General features: G+C 40.4%; 1 protein-coding gene across 2 annotated transcripts; it reads left to right on the plus strand.

Moving 5' to 3' along the window:
* Positions 1-159: 159 nt before the first annotated feature.
* LOC134302900 (homocysteine-responsive endoplasmic reticulum-resident ubiquitin-like domain member 2 protein) lies at positions 160-17,134 on the plus strand. Of its 2 annotated transcripts, none has more exons than XM_062988189.1 (9): positions 160-300; positions 2,442-2,643; positions 3,955-4,032; positions 7,773-7,871; positions 8,198-8,319; positions 10,713-10,838; positions 12,083-12,337; positions 12,451-12,562; positions 14,879-17,134. In XM_062988189.1, the coding sequence occupies exons 2-9, from the start codon at positions 2,497-2,499 to the stop codon at positions 15,044-15,046; spliced, it is 1,107 nt and encodes a 368-aa protein (XP_062844259.1). In that variant the 5' UTR covers positions 160-300; positions 2,442-2,496; the 3' UTR covers positions 15,047-17,134. The 2 variants fall into 2 exon arrangements, with proteins under 2 accessions (XP_062844259.1, XP_062844306.1); XM_062988236.1 differs by having other exon boundaries at positions 14,885-17,134.
* The last annotated feature ends 225 nt before the right edge of the window (positions 17,135-17,359 follow it).

Consider the following 17,359-nt stretch of genomic DNA (forward strand, 5'->3'; position numbering starts at 1 on the left):
CCGCGACCATGACCAGGATTAGTAAACATGAAGTAATGAATGAACAGATTGATTCATTTAAGATCCCTTAAAAACACCAGTCATGTAATTTACAATATGGTACTGAAGATGGCACTAACGCGGCCACCGTCTGTGCTCCAACCGCTGAACAGACCACGAAGAGGAGAGCTGTGTTTATTATTTAATCCTCTTCCCCACACCTCCGCTCTTTAACCGTTTTATTTAAGTTATAAAACAGATGCCATGATGTGAAGAATACAGAAACGGTACCCAGAAGCAGTGGTAAACAGGTGTTTACAGGTATTTAAACTCTGTCTTTGTTAATATTGTAAATATCGGCTTTATTTAAGAGCTACAATCAGCTAACGTTTTATCGTTGCTAGTGTAGCTAACAGTCTGGCTCGATCTTAAATGACGATGTACTGTCTGAATAGGTGCACTACATGACGTATAAAGTAACGGCTTTTACACTTTACAGTGTTCACTATATTTAGGGGAAGACTGTGTTTGGGATTGAACCTGTCACTGTGTCCCGGTGGTTTGTTTTGACTGTGTAGAAGAATAAACATTTAACCTAATTGTTTTGTTTTGTTATTTAATATAATGAACGTGCATAAATACACTTTAAAATTATATACATAATCTATTTATGTTTTCATAGATATAAACTAAAAGCATGTATTTACAAGGAATTACAAACGTTAAAAAAAAACTTACTCTAAGATCAAATTTAATTGTGAGTTTAATTATCTGTTTAGAATTCCATATTATTAAAAAACACTATATATAGTCTAAGTATTTACACACACCGATCAGCCATAACATTAAAACCACCTCCTTGTTTCTACACTCACTGTCCATTTTATCAGCTCCACTTACCATATAGGAGCACTTTGTAGTTCTACAATTACTGACTGTAGATCTGTTTCTCTGCATGCTTTGTTAGCCCCCTTTCATGCTGTTCTTCAATGGTCAGGACTCTCCCACAGGACCACTACAGAGTAGGTATTATTTGGGTGGTGGATCATTCTCAGCACTGCAGTGACACTGACATGGTGGTGGTGTGTTAGTGTGTGTTGTGCTGGTATGAGTGGATCAGACACAGCAGCACTGATGAAGTTTTTAAACACCTCACTGTCACTGCAGGACTGAGAATAGTCCACCAACCAAAAATATATCCAGCCAACAGCGCCTTGTGGGCAGCGTCCTGTGACCACTGATGAAGGTCTAGAAGATGACCAACTCAAACAGCAGCAATAGATGAGCGATCGTCTCTGACTTTACATCTACAAGGTGGACCAACTAGGTAGGAGTGTCTAATAGAGTGGACAGTGAGTGGACACGGTATTTAGTCCAGCAGGTCTGCTGTGTCTTATCCACTCATACCAGCACAACACACACTAACACACCACCACCATGTCAGTGTCACTGCAGTGCTGAGAATGATCCACCACCCAAATAATACCTACTCTGTAGTGGTCCTGGGAGAGTCCTGACCATTGAAGAACAGCATGAAAGGGAGGTAACAAAGCATGCAAAGAAACAGAAGGACTACAGTCAGTAATTGTAGAACTACAAAGTGCTCCTATATGGTAAGTGGAGCTGATAAAATAGACAGTGAGTGTAGAAAGAAGGATGTGATTTTAATGTTATGGCTGATCGGTGTATATTTATATTCAACAGCATCATGTGATCAGCATGTCTTATTTATTAAGGAGTAGATTACATTCATACACATATTGTGGCAGAAAACACATTATTGCTAGCTTTTGTTAACATGCTATTGTTATAATGGTTCAAATAACTTTAAATTGTCATAAATTGTCACCTCACTTCCAGTTACTGTTTTTGAGGAGTTAGGTATTTTCTTTTTGCTTTGGAGAGGTTTTTCAGTTCAGATCTAACATGAAACCCTTAATTAATCATTTAAAAATGGTCAAATGTGGCATGATCAAAACAGGGTTGATATCATATTGATATAGGCCAAAACTGGCCTAAGATTACTTTTACATTTCGGCATTTAGCAGACACTTTTATCCAAAGTGACTTGCAGTACTGTGACGGTATATATTGTCCAAGCAATTGAAGGTTAAGGGCCTTGCTCAGGGGCTCAACAGTGTCAACCGGGCAGTGCTGGGGCTTGAACCAGCGACCTTTCAATCACTAGTCTGGTACCTTAACCGCTAGGCTACAACTGCCCTATTTACGAATTGGTCTAGTCTATAATATCAAACACAGTCATGGACAATTTTGTATCTCCATTTCGCCTCACTTGCATGTTTTTGGACTGTGGGAGGAAACCCACGCAGACACAGGGAGAACATGCAAACTCCACCTGGGAATCGAACCCAGGACCTTCTTGCTGTGAGGCGATAGTGCTACCCTTAGATAGCAACTGACCTTATATATGTCTAGGCATCATTTGTTTTTACTTCTTACAGATCAGCAAGTGAGCAACTTAAAGGAGGGACACACGTTATTAAGACAGTGAGGGCGATGGAACAAGGTGTGGTGGACAGTCCTGTCATCCTGGTCATCAAAGCTCCTGATCAGAAGTATGATGACCAGACTATCAACTGTTTCCTGGATTGGACTGTAGAGAAACTGAAGAGCCACCTGTCCAACGTTTATCCCAGCAAACCTGTGAGTTACCTTTTCCTAAGTAATTTTACTACATTCTACTACAGGCAGGGAGGTCTCAATATGGCTACATGTGCCACAAAGGTGGTGGGAAACTTAGCCTTGTTATGGTCGGACCAAACTTTGAACTTTGGAGCCAATATTGAGAGATTAAAACTAGCTGCAATCTAATCCAGTTCAATACAGTTACTATAGTACGGGACCCAGCCAGGAAATGCATTTGTTGTACTTTGTTTGAAAATGTCCAGCCATTATAATACTGAATATAAGCTCTTAATGTCAATAAAATCACCGGTCTGCATGTTAGTTTAATCTCATGAGATCCCTAATTTAATCCCTAATCCCTAGGGACACAAATAAAGAATTAAATCGACCCCGCTTTGACTTTTTAAAGACAGAACCTGTTAGCAACTGACATGGCATTAAGAATCAAACAAACACTCCTTTCTTGTTAAACAGAACCAGGTTTAGAATGTTTGTTTCGGCACTGGTCATAGCCAATTTCTGCAACAACCTTTTATTAAATGTAATCTTGTTAGAGATCTAGGACGAACTACAGAAGTTATTTATTAATTTCAGTATGGAATTGAGAAACCGAGGACACTAATTAGTGCATTTTTTCCAAGTAATATTTTTTTCTGTTCTTGCTTGATACCAAACTTTAGCAGCTTAACAGTCACACACAGCACACACCCACTATTTCTACACTCTATTGTAGTATGTATAAAATGAGGCCTGGTATTGTCTTGCTGAAATAATCATGGACTTCCCAGGAAAAGGTGTCGCCTTGATGGCAGTATGTGTCTCTGAAGTCCCAATATGTACCCCTGCGTCAATGGTAAACCAGACCAATTGCCATTATCACCTTTTTGCACTCATGCATTTTATTCACAGTTTCAAATAAGTACAAATCTTTAATGAGTGTAGTCCAAAAATTTAATTTAAAAAAAATATTAGGCCTGCTGCATATGTATTACACAGAAGTGCCATACCTGTTTACACGTTTCTATGCCACCTAATATACTCTCAGAACAGCTCTGATTTGCGAATACATCAACATTACAATACATCTGATGTATCAGTCTGCTATCTGGTAGCAGGACATTACCAGCAGGAACTTCTACCTCTGTATGTTGTGAAATCAATTGCCTTATGGTGCATTCCGGTACCATGTATTAAACAGAAAAGCAATGCACACATTGTTTGAGCCATATAGGTGTGCGTGTAATTGAATATCTAAGCTGCACATGATGTCCCCGATATCCCCTTGGCCATATATTGCATGTATTAATTTGGTAATTGTGTGTTTTGCAGCGTTTCAAGGATCAGAGGTTGGTATACTCTGGGAAACTCCTTCAGGATCACTGCAAGCTTCGAGATGTGCTCAGAAAGGTACTCCATCTCCTTATATTTAAATTAGTTGCATTGTAAAATGTATCATCTCCTGCACATGCTCAGTATTCTTCAGTAATTTCAGTGAAAAGAGAGGTGGTACTTTACTATTGTAGATGATCTGAGCTGCTATGTTTAAACACTACTATCAAAAACTGCAATCAGAAATATTCAAGAAAATAAATGATTTAGTTTTGTAGAATATCAGAATATTTTGTTAACACTGCCCTGTCACAATTATTTAACCCCTACATAACATTACTGATCCTAAAGCCTACTGCTAGTCTATATGACCTAAACTTGGGTTACAACATAATTAAACCATTGGGAACTCAATAAGTACCTGCATTTGCTTTATCTGTGATGTGTTATATAATTTCTGGGCTGTTTTAAAAGTACTCAGACAGTAACCTCTGTATCCAAGGCACACTCAATATAATGAATATGGTCATTTTTAATATTGTGTAAAAAATATTTATATATAATATATCGATATTTGTGATATACTGCCCAGCCCTACTTGTGGATAATCAGAGTCAGAGTCAGAGAGGTTTTATTGTCATTTCAGCTACATACAAGTACATATTGAAACGAAACAGCGTTCCTCTAGGATCACGGTGTAACACGGTACAAAAAGTGCAAGACAAAACAGTGTAAATACAAAACACTGTAAATACAACAATAAATACAAAAAATCCTATAATAAATAACTACAAAAGATATTCCTAATTATCCCTAATCTAAACAAGTAATTAGAAGACAGGACTAAAGACAAGTGTTAGTACATGATGGTGAATAGATGGTACAATGGTTCATGAGGTAGTGACATGTTGTACATTAGCAGCGTAAAATTGGCAATGCAGATAAGGTGCCTAAAAAGTAAATAAGGTGCAAAAATACAAGTAAGGTGCAGAAATTACTTGTGCAGTTCCAGGAGGTGTGCAAAAAATGCAAGTAACATAGTCAATACAGTTTAGTGTGTGGCAGCAGAAAATTTCCGGAGGAAATTGTTACAGTACTGAGTTGAGGAGTCTGATTGCCTGAGGGATAAAACTGTTACACAGTCTGGTTGTGTTAGTCCGGATGCTGCGGTATCGTCTCCCAGACGGGAGCAGAGTAAAAAGTCCATGTGATGGATGGGTTGGATCGTCCACAATGCTGAGAGCTTTGCGGATGCAGCGGGTGTTAAAAATGTCCGTGAGAGATGGAGGACAGAAAGACAATGATCCCAGAGGAGGACAATGATCCCAAGCACACTTCCAAGTCAACCAACGCGTGGTTAAGTAATCAGTCCTGGGATATCCTGTAGTGGCGATTAAAATTCCATTGAAAATCTTTGGTGGGATTTCAATAAAGCAATTGCAGCACGTAAGCCATCAAACCTTACTGAGGTGGATGCTTTTGCATGAGAACAATAAGCAAAGATTCTACAAGAGCGGTGCCTGGAGCTTGTTAGCACTTTCTCAAATTGCTTATTAGCAGTTATCAAGGGAAAAGATTTTCCACTAGGTACTAAAGCTGGGGGTTGAGTAGTAGTGCACATGGATATTTGTCAAAAGAACTAAGTAATGTTCATTTAAACTCAAAATGATTGACTTACAGTGTATCACAAAAGTGAGTACACCCCTCACATTTCTGCAAATATTTCATTATATCTTTTCATGGGACAACACTGACAAAATGACACTTTGACACAATGAAAAGTAGTCTGTGTGCAGCTTATATAACAGTGTAAATTTATTCTTCCCTCAAAATAACTCAAAATACAGCCATTAATGTCTAAACCACCGGCAACAAAAGTGAGTACACCCCTAAGAGACTACACCCCTAAATGTCCAAATTGAGCACTGCTTGTCATTTTCCCTCCAAAATGTCATGTGATTTGTTAGTGTTACTAGGTCTCAGGTGTGCATAGGGAGCAGGTGTGTTCAATTTAGTAGTACAGCTCTCACACTCTCTCATACTGGTCACTGAAAGTTCCAACATGGCACCTCATGGCAAAGAACTCTCTGAGGATCTTAAAAGACGAATTGTTGCGCTACATGAAGATGGCCAAGGCTACAAGAAGATGCCAACACCCTGAAACTGAGCTGCAGCACAGTGGCCAAGATCATTCAGCGTTTTAAAAGAGCAGGGTCCACTCAGAACAGACCTCGCGTTTGTCGTCCAAAGAAGCTGAGTGCACGTGCTCAGCGTCACATCCAACTGCTGTCTTTGAAAGATAGGCGCAGGAGTGCTGTCAGCATTGCTGCAGAGATTGAAAAGGTGGGGGGTCAGCCTGTCAGTGCTCAGACCATACGCCGCACACTACATCAAATTGGTCTGCATGGCTGTCACCCCAGAAGGAAGCCTCTTCTGAAGTCTCTACACAAGAAAGCCCACAAACAGTTTGCTGAAGACATGTCAACAAAGGACATGGATTACTGGAACCATGTCCTATGGTCTGATGAGACCAAGATTCATTTGTTTGGTTCAGATGGTCTCAAGCATGTGTGGCAGCAATCAGGTGAGGAGTACAAAGATAAGTGTGTCATGCCTACAGTCAAGCATGGTGGTGGGAATGCCATGGTCTGGGGCTGCATGAGTGCAGCAGGTGTTGGGGAGTTACATTTCATTGAGGGACACATGAACTCCAATATGTACTGTGAAATACTGAAGCAGAGAATGATCCCCTCCCTCCGGAAACTGGGTCGCAGGGCAGTGTTCCAGCATGATAATGACCCCAAACACACCTCTAAGACGACCACTGCTTTATTGAAGAGGCTGAGGGTAAAGGTGATGGACTGGCCAAGCATGTCTCCAGACCTAAACCCAATAGAACATCTTTGGGGCATCCTCAAGCGGAAGGTGGAGGAGCGCAAAGTCTTGAATATCCGCCAGCTCCGTGATGTCGTCATGGAGGAGTGGAAAAGCATTCCAGTGGCAACCTGTGAAGCTCTGGTAAACTCCATGCCCAGGAGAGTTAAGGCAGTTCTGGGAAATAATGGTGGCCACACAAAATATTGACACTTCAGGAACTTTCACTAAGGGGTGTACTCACTTTTGTTGCCGGTGGTTTAGACATTAATGGCTGTATATTGAGTTATTTTGAGGGAAGAATAAATTTACACTGTTATATAAGCTGCACACAGACTACTTTTCATTGTGTCAAAGTGTCATTTTGTCAGTGTTGTCACATGAAAAGATATACTTAAATATCTGCAGAAATGTGAGGGGTGTACTCACTTTTGTGATACACTGTATGTTATAAAATTACTTGTATGTATAAATAAATATTCTTTCTCAACACAAGCGATGCATCTTACTCTCTGTACAATCTGGTCCCACTGTGGTTTACATTTACATTTATCAGACACTTTTATCCAAAGCGACTTACAGTACTGTGACAGTGTATTGTCTAAGCAATTGAGGGTTAAGGGCTCAACAGTGGCAACCTGGCAGTGGTGGGGCTTGAACCAGTGACCTTTCGATTACTTGTCCAGTACCTTAACCACTAGGCTACAACTGCCCATGTAACATAAAGCCCCCACACATATAAGTTCAGTAAATTATTTTTCTCTGAGACCAATTTTTTGGGAGGTTTCATTAGACCTGTGTCCAAACAAATCTTATTTGTCAGTTATTGTTTAATCGATACATTATTAACGTATTTCTGAAACAGCAAAGTGTACATGACTAATCATTGATTTTTGTCTAGATGTTCATGCTGATTTTTAATTTGTATTTATTTCATACTGCAGCAGGATGAATTCCACATGCTGCATTTAGTTTGTGCTTCTCGCAGTCCTCCTTCAACACCGACCACACGTAGGAGAAACACCAGTAACCAGCAGTCTTTGGTGAGACACAACTCATGCTCAACGCGTACTACACAAAAACATATTCATGCACATAGTCTGTCATGGGGCATCTCACAAAGTTTACTGAACAGTTAAGAGTACAAACCTTTTAATGACCTGTATAAAACTGGAAAAAGTCATAATAGAGGTGCTTGGATGGTGCAGTAGTGAATTACACTAGCCCACTACGACTGGAATCCAGTGTTCGAGTCACAAGGGGTGCTATTGGCTGGTCGGGCATTTATATACAGACTTGATTTCTGCTTGAGGAAGGGGGAGTTTTTGGATCACTGATCTCATGCTTTAACCTTTGTCTCTGCTTGCAGAATCCTAACAACTCTGAAAATCCTGCTTCTGGTGATGGTTTACAGTCAACTTCATCAGAAGAAACCTCTGATAGATTGAATCAGAACTCAGGCCTTAGCTATAATCACCTGCCATCACCTGGGTACATAAAACCTATTTTTATTTCAGTAAAAAATGTAGCTAGTGTAGGCATGTGATGTATGTACACGATATGGCAAAAAGTATTTGGACACCTGAGCATGAGCTTGTTGGACATTCCATTTCAAAAACAAGTGGTATTAAACAAGAGTGACCTCTATGTGATCTTATCAGCTATAACATAGCCAAACTTCTGAAAAGGCTTCTCACAAGACTTTATGAGTGTATCTTTGGGAACTAGTGCTTATTCAGTTAAAAGAGTATTTGTATGGCTGAGCACTGATGTTGGTCAAGAAAGCCTCAATTGATGTTCCAGTTCATTCCAAAGCTGTCCAGTGGGACTAAGGTCAGAGCTCAGTGCAGGTCACTTGTGTTTCTTTAAACTAAGCTATTTGTCATGTCTTTATAGACCATGCTTTGTGCACAGGGGCACAACCATGCTGGAACAGTAAAGGAACTGAACTATTGCTGCAAAGATACAGGGACATAATTTCCTTTATAGAATTGGTTTATTAAACCTGTTAGAAATAGTTATGGCATGAATTCAGTACTTGGAAGGGGTGTCTGAATAGTTTTGTCCATATGGTGTATTTACATTTTTATATTATTAAAATGCTTTAACCATCACAGTGTTTTATTATTGTCTAGTCATGTTAAATGACAACAGTTATTTTCAGTATACATTGTAATGGTCAGTAAAATATTTGTATATCGATGAGTGTTAGACCACTTATAACTGTTCAGTGGGGGGAAAAAAAATCCTGGAGCTTAGCATGTCTCTCCGTATGTGATACAGCTCTGTGTGGGAACCTAACACTGACAGGTGATAAGAAGCGGCCACAGTTTGGACAGGTGTTGTGTGCGTGAGTGGGGGGGGGGGGGGGGTGATTTGGCTCTCCTTGATCAGATCAGGGGTTAAACATAATTAAAAGTGAAATTAAATGTGTACATTTGCAATGTAATCTGTAACAAAAGCATGGGTCTTTTGTGACAAAAGTTAAAATCTGTTTAAACCAGCTATTTGTCATAAAAGTACAAGGCTGACTCTGATTTGCAGTACATAGTCAGAGTTTTAATTGCTCGGTAAATAGTGCACTAATTAGATATAAAGCAGAGGTGTATGTGGTATAAGATCCAAATCTTTGGGCTGGTTTAATATTATGGGATAGTAGAAGGATTTGAGGGCATTTTTTAAATCGTGGTATTTAAATGAGGGTCAGGGCGGCACAGTGGCTCGGTGGGTAGCACTGTCGCCACACAACAAGAAGGTCCTGGGTTCAATTCCCAGGTGGAACAGTCCGGATCCTTTTTGTGTGGAGTTTGCATGTTCTCCCTGTGTCTGCGTGGGTTTCCTTCGGGAGTTCCGGTTTCCTCCCACAGCCCAAAGACATGCAATTCAATTGAGGTGAATTGGAGATACAATATTGTCCATGACTGTGTTTGACATTAAAACTTGAACTGATGAATCTTGTGTAACCAGTAACTACCTGTCCCGTCATGAATGTAACCAAAGTGTGTAAAACATGATGTTAAAATCCTAATAAAATAAAATTATATATAATAAATAAATAAATAAATAAATAAATAAATAAAAAAAGATGAAGAGTTTCTGGCCGCTAAGGTGGCGCAGCGGTAAAACCACATACTGGAACCAAAGCTGGGATCTCGAATACATCGTATCGAATCTCAGCTCTGCCTGCCGGCTAGGCTGAGCGGCCACATGAACAACGATTGGCCTGTTGTTAAGATATGGGCGGGACTAGGCCGGATGGGGTCTCTCTCTCTCTCATGACTGGTGCAATTACGACCTCTGCTGGCTGATTGATGGCGCCTGCACAGAGATGAGAAAAGAGTGCTCTCAGGGTGTGTCTCTCCGTACACAGTGCTGAGCTGCACTGCACTCGTCAATGTGTAGGTGATAAGATGCATACGGCTGCTGCCCACATGTCGGAGGGGGCGTGGGTTAGCTTCGTTCTCCTCAATCAGAGCAGGGATCGGCATTGTTGGAGAGGAAGCATGATGCAATCGGGCAATTGGACGTGCTAAAAGGGAGAAAAAGGGGAGAAAATATTAAAAAATAAAAAAAATTAATGAAGCGGTTCATATTGAATGCTTAATTTCTGACATAAACAAACATTAATACTAAACTTCAAAATAAGTGTGCACATGCTTCCCACTTGCTTTCATTAATTCAGAGGTAATTACAATAACCTAATGCATTTCCAATAGCACGTTATAAAGCCTTAACCTGACTCCCTTAAGATTTCGTTTAGCCCCTTTTGTTCTTAACAAGCCTAAACTGCTAATTGCTGTAAAAGGCCTTGCTAGGAAAAGCCATGTGATATTTTCTCCACCTATGAAGTGTTTGTTGTACTAGTTCTGTGTTTGGTTTTGCAGGTCTGCATGGGCTCAATGGTTTGATCAGCACAGACGCAACACCACTATGCCACACTACCCTATGTACAACCCTTGGACTCTGCTCTGGTGGCAGCAGGTCTATGCCTGGCATTGCCATGTCAACTAGTAAGACTGTCACACACACCACTGTATTATACACCAATGAGGCATAACATTATGACCACCTCCTTGCTTCCACTTACCATATAGAAGCACTTTGTAGTTCTACAATTACTGACTGTAGTCCATCTGTTTCTCTGCATGCTTTGATAGTTACCTTTCATGCTGTTCTTCAATGGTCAGGACCCCCACAGGACCACCACACAGTAGGTATTATTTAGGTGGTGGATCATTCTCAGCACTGCAGTGACACTGACATGGTGGTGGTGTGTTAGTGTGTGTTGTGCTGGTATGAGTGGATAAGACACAGCAGTGCTGCTGGAGTTTTTAAACACCTCACTGTCACTGCAGGACTGAGAATAGTCCACCAACCAAAAATTATCCAGCCAACAGCACCCCATGGGCAGCGTTTTGTGTCCACTGATGAAAGTCTAGAAGATGCAGCAATAGATGAGCGATCGTCTTTGACATCTACAAGGTGAACCAACTAGGTAGGAGTGTCTAATAGAGTGGACAGTGAGTGGACACGGTATTTAAAAACTCCAGCAGCGCTGCTGTGTCTGATCCACTTATACCAGCACAACACACACTAACACACCACCACCATGTCAGTGTCACTGCAGTGCGGAGAATGACCCACCACCCAAATAATACCTGCTCTGTAGTGGTCCTCAGTAATTGTAGAACTACAAAGTGCTTCTATATGGTAAGTGGAGCTGATAAAATGGACAGTGAGTGTAGAAACAAGGAGGTGGTTTTAATGTTATGGCTGATCGGTGTATATTAATACTACAGATGTATAGATAGATATTTTTAAATATGGCCAAAAGTATGTGTGCGCGTCATATTACTGACATCATATGTAGTAGTCACACATATTGCTAACAGGTGTATTTAGTAAATTATATGCTTTCAACCTTGTGGCAACAGTTTGGGAAAGGCCCTTTCCTGTTTCTGGCTTATAAAGGCATGGTTCAACAGGTTTGGTCTAGAGAAACTCCAGTGGCCTGCACAAAGCCCTGACTTCAACCCCACTAAACATTTTGGGGATAAATGCCACGCCTTTTAATGCAATTTTAGTGACTTAACCTCAAATTCTCATTAATAAACACCAAAACCCCAAAACCAAAAATAGTCATGGTTTCGGAATGGGATGACCAATAAGGTCATGGTCAGGTGTCCACATAGTTTTGGCTATGCAGTGTGTCTTCTGCTAGATGTTCATACTTTTTCTTTCTTTCTTTCCACAGTCAAACATGGGTCGCCTCTCTCAGGTCTCAGGAGTCTCAGCAGTCGGCCGCTCCCTCGGAGGAACCCGCTGTTGCTCGTGAGAACCCCCAAAATGTTCGAGTAGACGAGCGACTGAACGAGGAGGATCTGAACCGTGATTGGTTGGACTGGGTATACGCTGCATCTCGAGCCGTCGTTCTCCTCAGCCTCATTTATTTTTATTCCTCCTTCAATCGGTTCGTCATGGTAATGGGAGCCATGCTGCTGCTGTACCTGTAAGTCGAGGCCCACGTAGTTTATGTGTTTGTGTAACATTCGCTGACAGTCCACAAGTATCAGTGTGTGTATAAGATGTGCTGCATGATTTCTCTCTGGAACTGATTTTTAGGCATCAGGCTGGATGGTTACCTTTCAACCTGGATAACGATCGACAGGACCTTGCAGGACCAGCCAATCAGGATGAGCCCAATGCACAGAATCACAACGACTTGCAAGAAACGGTATGTGATTCGAACCATCCGTGTGTAGTGACGCTCTAATCCCATAAAAAGTATAGTTTTAGAGGTCTGGTGTTAAACAAAAAAAGTGGGTGAGGTCTTCAACGCTGGACCCTGGTTTGTAGGGTGTACTGAGGCGCCTGTATAGGAAGTGGAGGAGCCCGAAAATCAGGGAATGGCTCTCCGTGCACAAATTCTGGGCTCACGCGTGAATTTACCAAAGGTGTGGGCGAAAAAGAAGGGTTTGTGGACTGCACACGCTTTAAAGAGAGCATGAGGCAGGTAAAATTACCCTCCTCGGACACGACCTCCAGCAGCTAAAATGCTAAAATTAGGAGAAAAAGAGAAAATATAAATAGAATAGCAAAAAAAAAAACACTATATGGACAAAAGTATGTGGACATCATACCTGATGATTGAGTTCAGGTGTTTCAGCCACATACATTGCTGACAAGTGTATGAAATGGGCGGCATGGTGGCTCGGTGGGTAGCACTGTCGCCTCACAGCAAGAAGGTCCCGGGTTCGATTCCCAGGTGGGGCGGTCCGGGTCCTTTCTGTGTGGAGTTTGCATGTTCTCCCCGTGTCTGTGTGGGTTTCCTCCGGGAGCTCCGGTTTCCTCCCACGGTCCAAAAACATGCAAGTGAGGTGAATTGGAGATACAAAATTGTCCATGACTGTGTTTGATATTAAAACTTGTGAACTGATGAATCTTGTGTAATGAGTAACTACCGTTTCTGTCATGATCATAATAAACAAGTATGAAATACTATATTTTATAAATATATAAATATTTTAAATAAATGATATGCCTTTAACAAGTTTGTTTTGGAAAAACTCCAGCTGTCTGCAAATAACCCTGAGTTGAACTCCAATAAGAATTAACTGGGATATCAATTGCAATCCAGACCTTCGGTACAACATCAGTGCCTGACCTTACAAGTGCTATTTTGACTTAACGGACACTAATTCACACACCAGACTAAATGGCCTATACCTGACATCAACGGTTGTGGCTGTGGACAGCAGATGTATACACTAAGGGTCTGTTTGAAAACCAAATGATCTCTATACATAGACGCGTTTTACATCATCCTACACTCTCCCGAGAAGAAGGCTGTCTGAATTCTTAGATGCGTTAAAATGCTGCCTTATGAGGTGCCTTAATTGTAAGTGATAAACTGACTGAATAACAAGGGAGCATCCGATGTTTTCTTAGCAGTGAAGGCAAACCCAGCATTCAGTGCGGCACAACTTTTCTTACAAACAAAAATATTACAGATATGGCGGATGAATGCGGAGCAACCATCTGAGTTGTTTTCAAATGTTAATAAATTCTCATAGATTTTTAATTGGTGTAAAGATGCACAAGTGTCATTTATTTGCAAATTCGGGCTTGTCGGGGACAGTTTAACTTAGCTGCCATGCTAACAGGTTGTGTCACCTCAGCCCATTGGTTTTAATGGCCTGGGGCTAACTGTGTTAGCTTAGTAAGCTAAACTGCAGTGGCGTAATTGCGGTAATCGCTGTATAAGTAGTGCGTCTGAGTAATCTGCCTTATAAGTTTGATGTCTTATTAGAATCCTTTCTATTTAGGCAGCCTCCCAGGTATGTAATAGACAGCAAGGCAGCTCACTATGTTTTCGAACAGACCCTATATTATCTGAAGTATGGGGATATCCCTTCTAATTATTGAATTTACATGTTTCAGCCACAACAGTGGCTAAATAGATGTAATAATGATATAAAGGAAATTCTCCAACTTTGCAGCAACAGTTAAGAAAAGGTCCATTACTGTTCCAACATGACCGTGCCTCTGTGCATAAAGCAAGCTCTATAAAGACATGAAGAAAAGCTTGGTTTAAAGAAACTCCAGTGGCCTGCACAGAACCCTGACCTCAACCCCACTGAACACCTTTGGGATGAATGTGATTCAAGGCTTTTCAGTGACTTAACCCCAAATTCCCACAAACACCAAAACCCCACTGAACAGCTTTGAAATGAACTGGAGCATCAGTTGAGGCTTTCTTGACCAACATCAGTGCCCATTCATACAAATGCTCTTTTGACTGAATCGGCTTGTGTCTTGCGAGTTTTGTGAGATGCTTTCTCACAAAGAGTGGCTGTTGTTACAGCTGAAAAGATCGCATAGTGTTCATTTCATATTAATACCATTTGTTTTTGAACAATTTGGTCAAAATAATTTTGGCTATATAGTGAATATATAATTTTGGCTATATATATTTTTCCTCTCAGAAATCCTCTCAGCTTTTATCCTGCTGTAATTTGGACGTCTGTCTTACATCTCTCTTCTTTGTTAGGAGCAGCTGGCAGATGAGGACGAGGAAGAAGAGGAGGAGCAGAGAGGAGACATACCAGACAATGATGAAGGATGGGTGAACATGGGCTTCATCTCCTCTATATGGTCTTTTATAACCACGTTTTTCGCCTCGCTCATTCCTGAGGCTGTTCCAAATGCTGTGAACTGACCCGGTATTTTATTTCAGATCTAGCACAGCGTCGTTCACCGTTAATCTTTTGCACGATCATTTACAAACGACTTGTAGATACTTCAGTGGAGAAAAACAAATCTGGAAAAAAACCCTTAGTGAATAGGATGGTGTGCATGAACAAACCAGTACAGATTACAGAGTTGTGTGTGCGAAATAACCATGAAAACAAAATGTTTCTACACCACCTCTGCTGCCAAAACACTTGATTATGTTTTTACATCAGTGCTCTGACTATAGTCTCTTTTTGTCCAATTTTATTTCAACAAGTCTATGAGTTTTTTTTATCAATTGATCAAATTCATAATAAAATCGTTTGGATGACGCATCAGTATGCTATGCTGGGTGGGAGTCTACAGTCGACATGACTGGCTATGTCTTGGGGAATGAACAAAGCCCTGTGATGGATTGGCATACTATCCAGGGTATTCATGCCTTTCGTCCAGTTTATCCCAGTAAAACTGGACCTGCTGTGACCCTGGCCAGGTTGGTGGATGTTGAAAATGATATGAAAATCATAAAGTTTTATTTAAAAATTATAATAATAATAATAATAAAAAACCTAATATAACTCCAAAATGCAAGAGGGCTTGCATATAAAAACACATGTAATAAGTAACATTTTGGTAAATTATGTTAGCCCACTACAGCTGGAATTCAGGGTATGAATCCCTTGCAGTGCTATTGGCTAGTCGGGCATCTATTTACAGACATGATTGACTATGTCTGAGTGGGATGGCCAAGACTATAGTCTCTTTTGTCCAGTTTTATTGCAACAAGTCTATAAGTTCTTTAACAATTGATCAAAGTAATAATAAAAATATTATTAGTAATAATAACAATAATTAAGTGTTTGGGTCTATTATGCTAGCTCACCACTGGCCAGGTTGGTGGATGTTAAAAACGAAATGAAAAAAAAGTCATAACTTTTAATTTAAAAATAATATTAATAAGCCGCTCAGGTGGCGCAGCGGTAAAAACACACTCTAGAACACCAGAGCTGGGATCTCGAATACATCGCATCGAGTCTCAGCTATGCCTACCGGCTGGGCTGTGAAACCATATGAACAACGATTGGCCTGTTGTTCAGATAGGGGTGGGATATTAAAAAGCCTGATAGGGACTCTCTCATAACTGATGCAATTACGACCTCTGCTGGCTGATTGATGGCGCCTGCACATAGATGGGAAAAGAGTGCTGTCAGGGTGTGTCTCTCTGTACACAACGCTGATCCGCATTGCACTCGTAAAAGTGTAGGTGACAAAATGCATACGGCTGCTGCCCACGTGTAGGAGGGGGAGTGGGTTAGCTTTGTATATATATATATATAATACACCTAATACTACACCGAAATGCAAGAGGGTTTGCATATAATAAAATACATGTAATAAGTTACATTTTGGTGCTCGGGTGGCACAGTGGTAAATTATGTTAGCCCACTACCACTGGAATTCAGGGTTTGAATTCTTTGCAGTGCTATCGGCTAGTCGGGCGTCTATTTACAGACATGATTGACTACGTCTGAGTGTAATGGTCGTGGCCCCGAGATGTATGTATTGGTGTTTTGTACAGGGTGTGTGTACTGTAACATACCAAGAGATTCTGGGAAAATTGGACCCACCATGACCCTGACCAAGACAATTTTGCGGTAAAACACGAAAATGAAATGAAAGTTTACACTAATATTTTGGTGAATGATTACATTATACATCTATAAAACAAATCTTGAAGGTATTAATAATAAGATAATGTTAATCAGATAGAAGTTCCAGGATTTATAACTAGGTCAGGTTATCTGAGTAAGGGTTTTTTATTTGGATTAAAAACACCTATAGAGCCAGTGTTTCTAATGTTGTTATGAATACTCATATAGAATTAAGGGCTATTTACAAAAATCAGATGCACCATAATGATTAACAGAAGTCTTGCATTGGCTGAACAAAGGAATCAGGATGGGCTATATTGCTTTAGGAGATGAGTAGGATTTGCAGACCAATATGTAAATCAATATGTCAGTAACATGACCTTGTTGTCAACATGTAATAAAAATATATTTACTAAAAAAAATCTCTTTCTCTAGCTAACAGGTATATGTCCACTTACTAAGTGCTTTGTCTGGTGGGTTTTTTCTTTCTTCTCTTTATACCCCATCAAACATCTGTTAACGGTTTACAAATACTCACTATCCAATTTAATCGAGCTTGAGAGGATCTGCATTGAAGAATAGGATAAACTGCCCAAATCCAGATGTGTAAAGCTTGTCGAGATGTATCCGAGAAGACTTTTGTGATT

The sequence above is a fragment of the Trichomycterus rosablanca genome, chromosome 1 (assembly GCF_030014385.1).
Source record: "Trichomycterus rosablanca isolate fTriRos1 chromosome 1, fTriRos1.hap1, whole genome shotgun sequence".
Classification (NCBI taxonomy): Eukaryota; Metazoa; Chordata; class Actinopteri; order Siluriformes; family Trichomycteridae; genus Trichomycterus; species Trichomycterus rosablanca.

Bases quoted from the DNA above. Each gene is read 5' to 3' on its own strand.
- LOC134302900 (XM_062988189.1), top strand. From the start codon at position 2,497: ATGGAACAAGGTGTGGTGGACAGTCCTGTCATCCTGGTCATCAAAGCT. The intron at 7,872-8,197 runs GTGAGACACAAC...CTCTGCTTGCAG, and splicing joins CCAGTAACCAGCAGTCTTTG to AATCCTAACAACTCTGAAAA. The intron at 8,320-10,712 runs GTACATAAAACC...TTGGTTTTGCAG, and splicing joins AATCACCTGCCATCACCTGG to GTCTGCATGGGCTCAATGGT.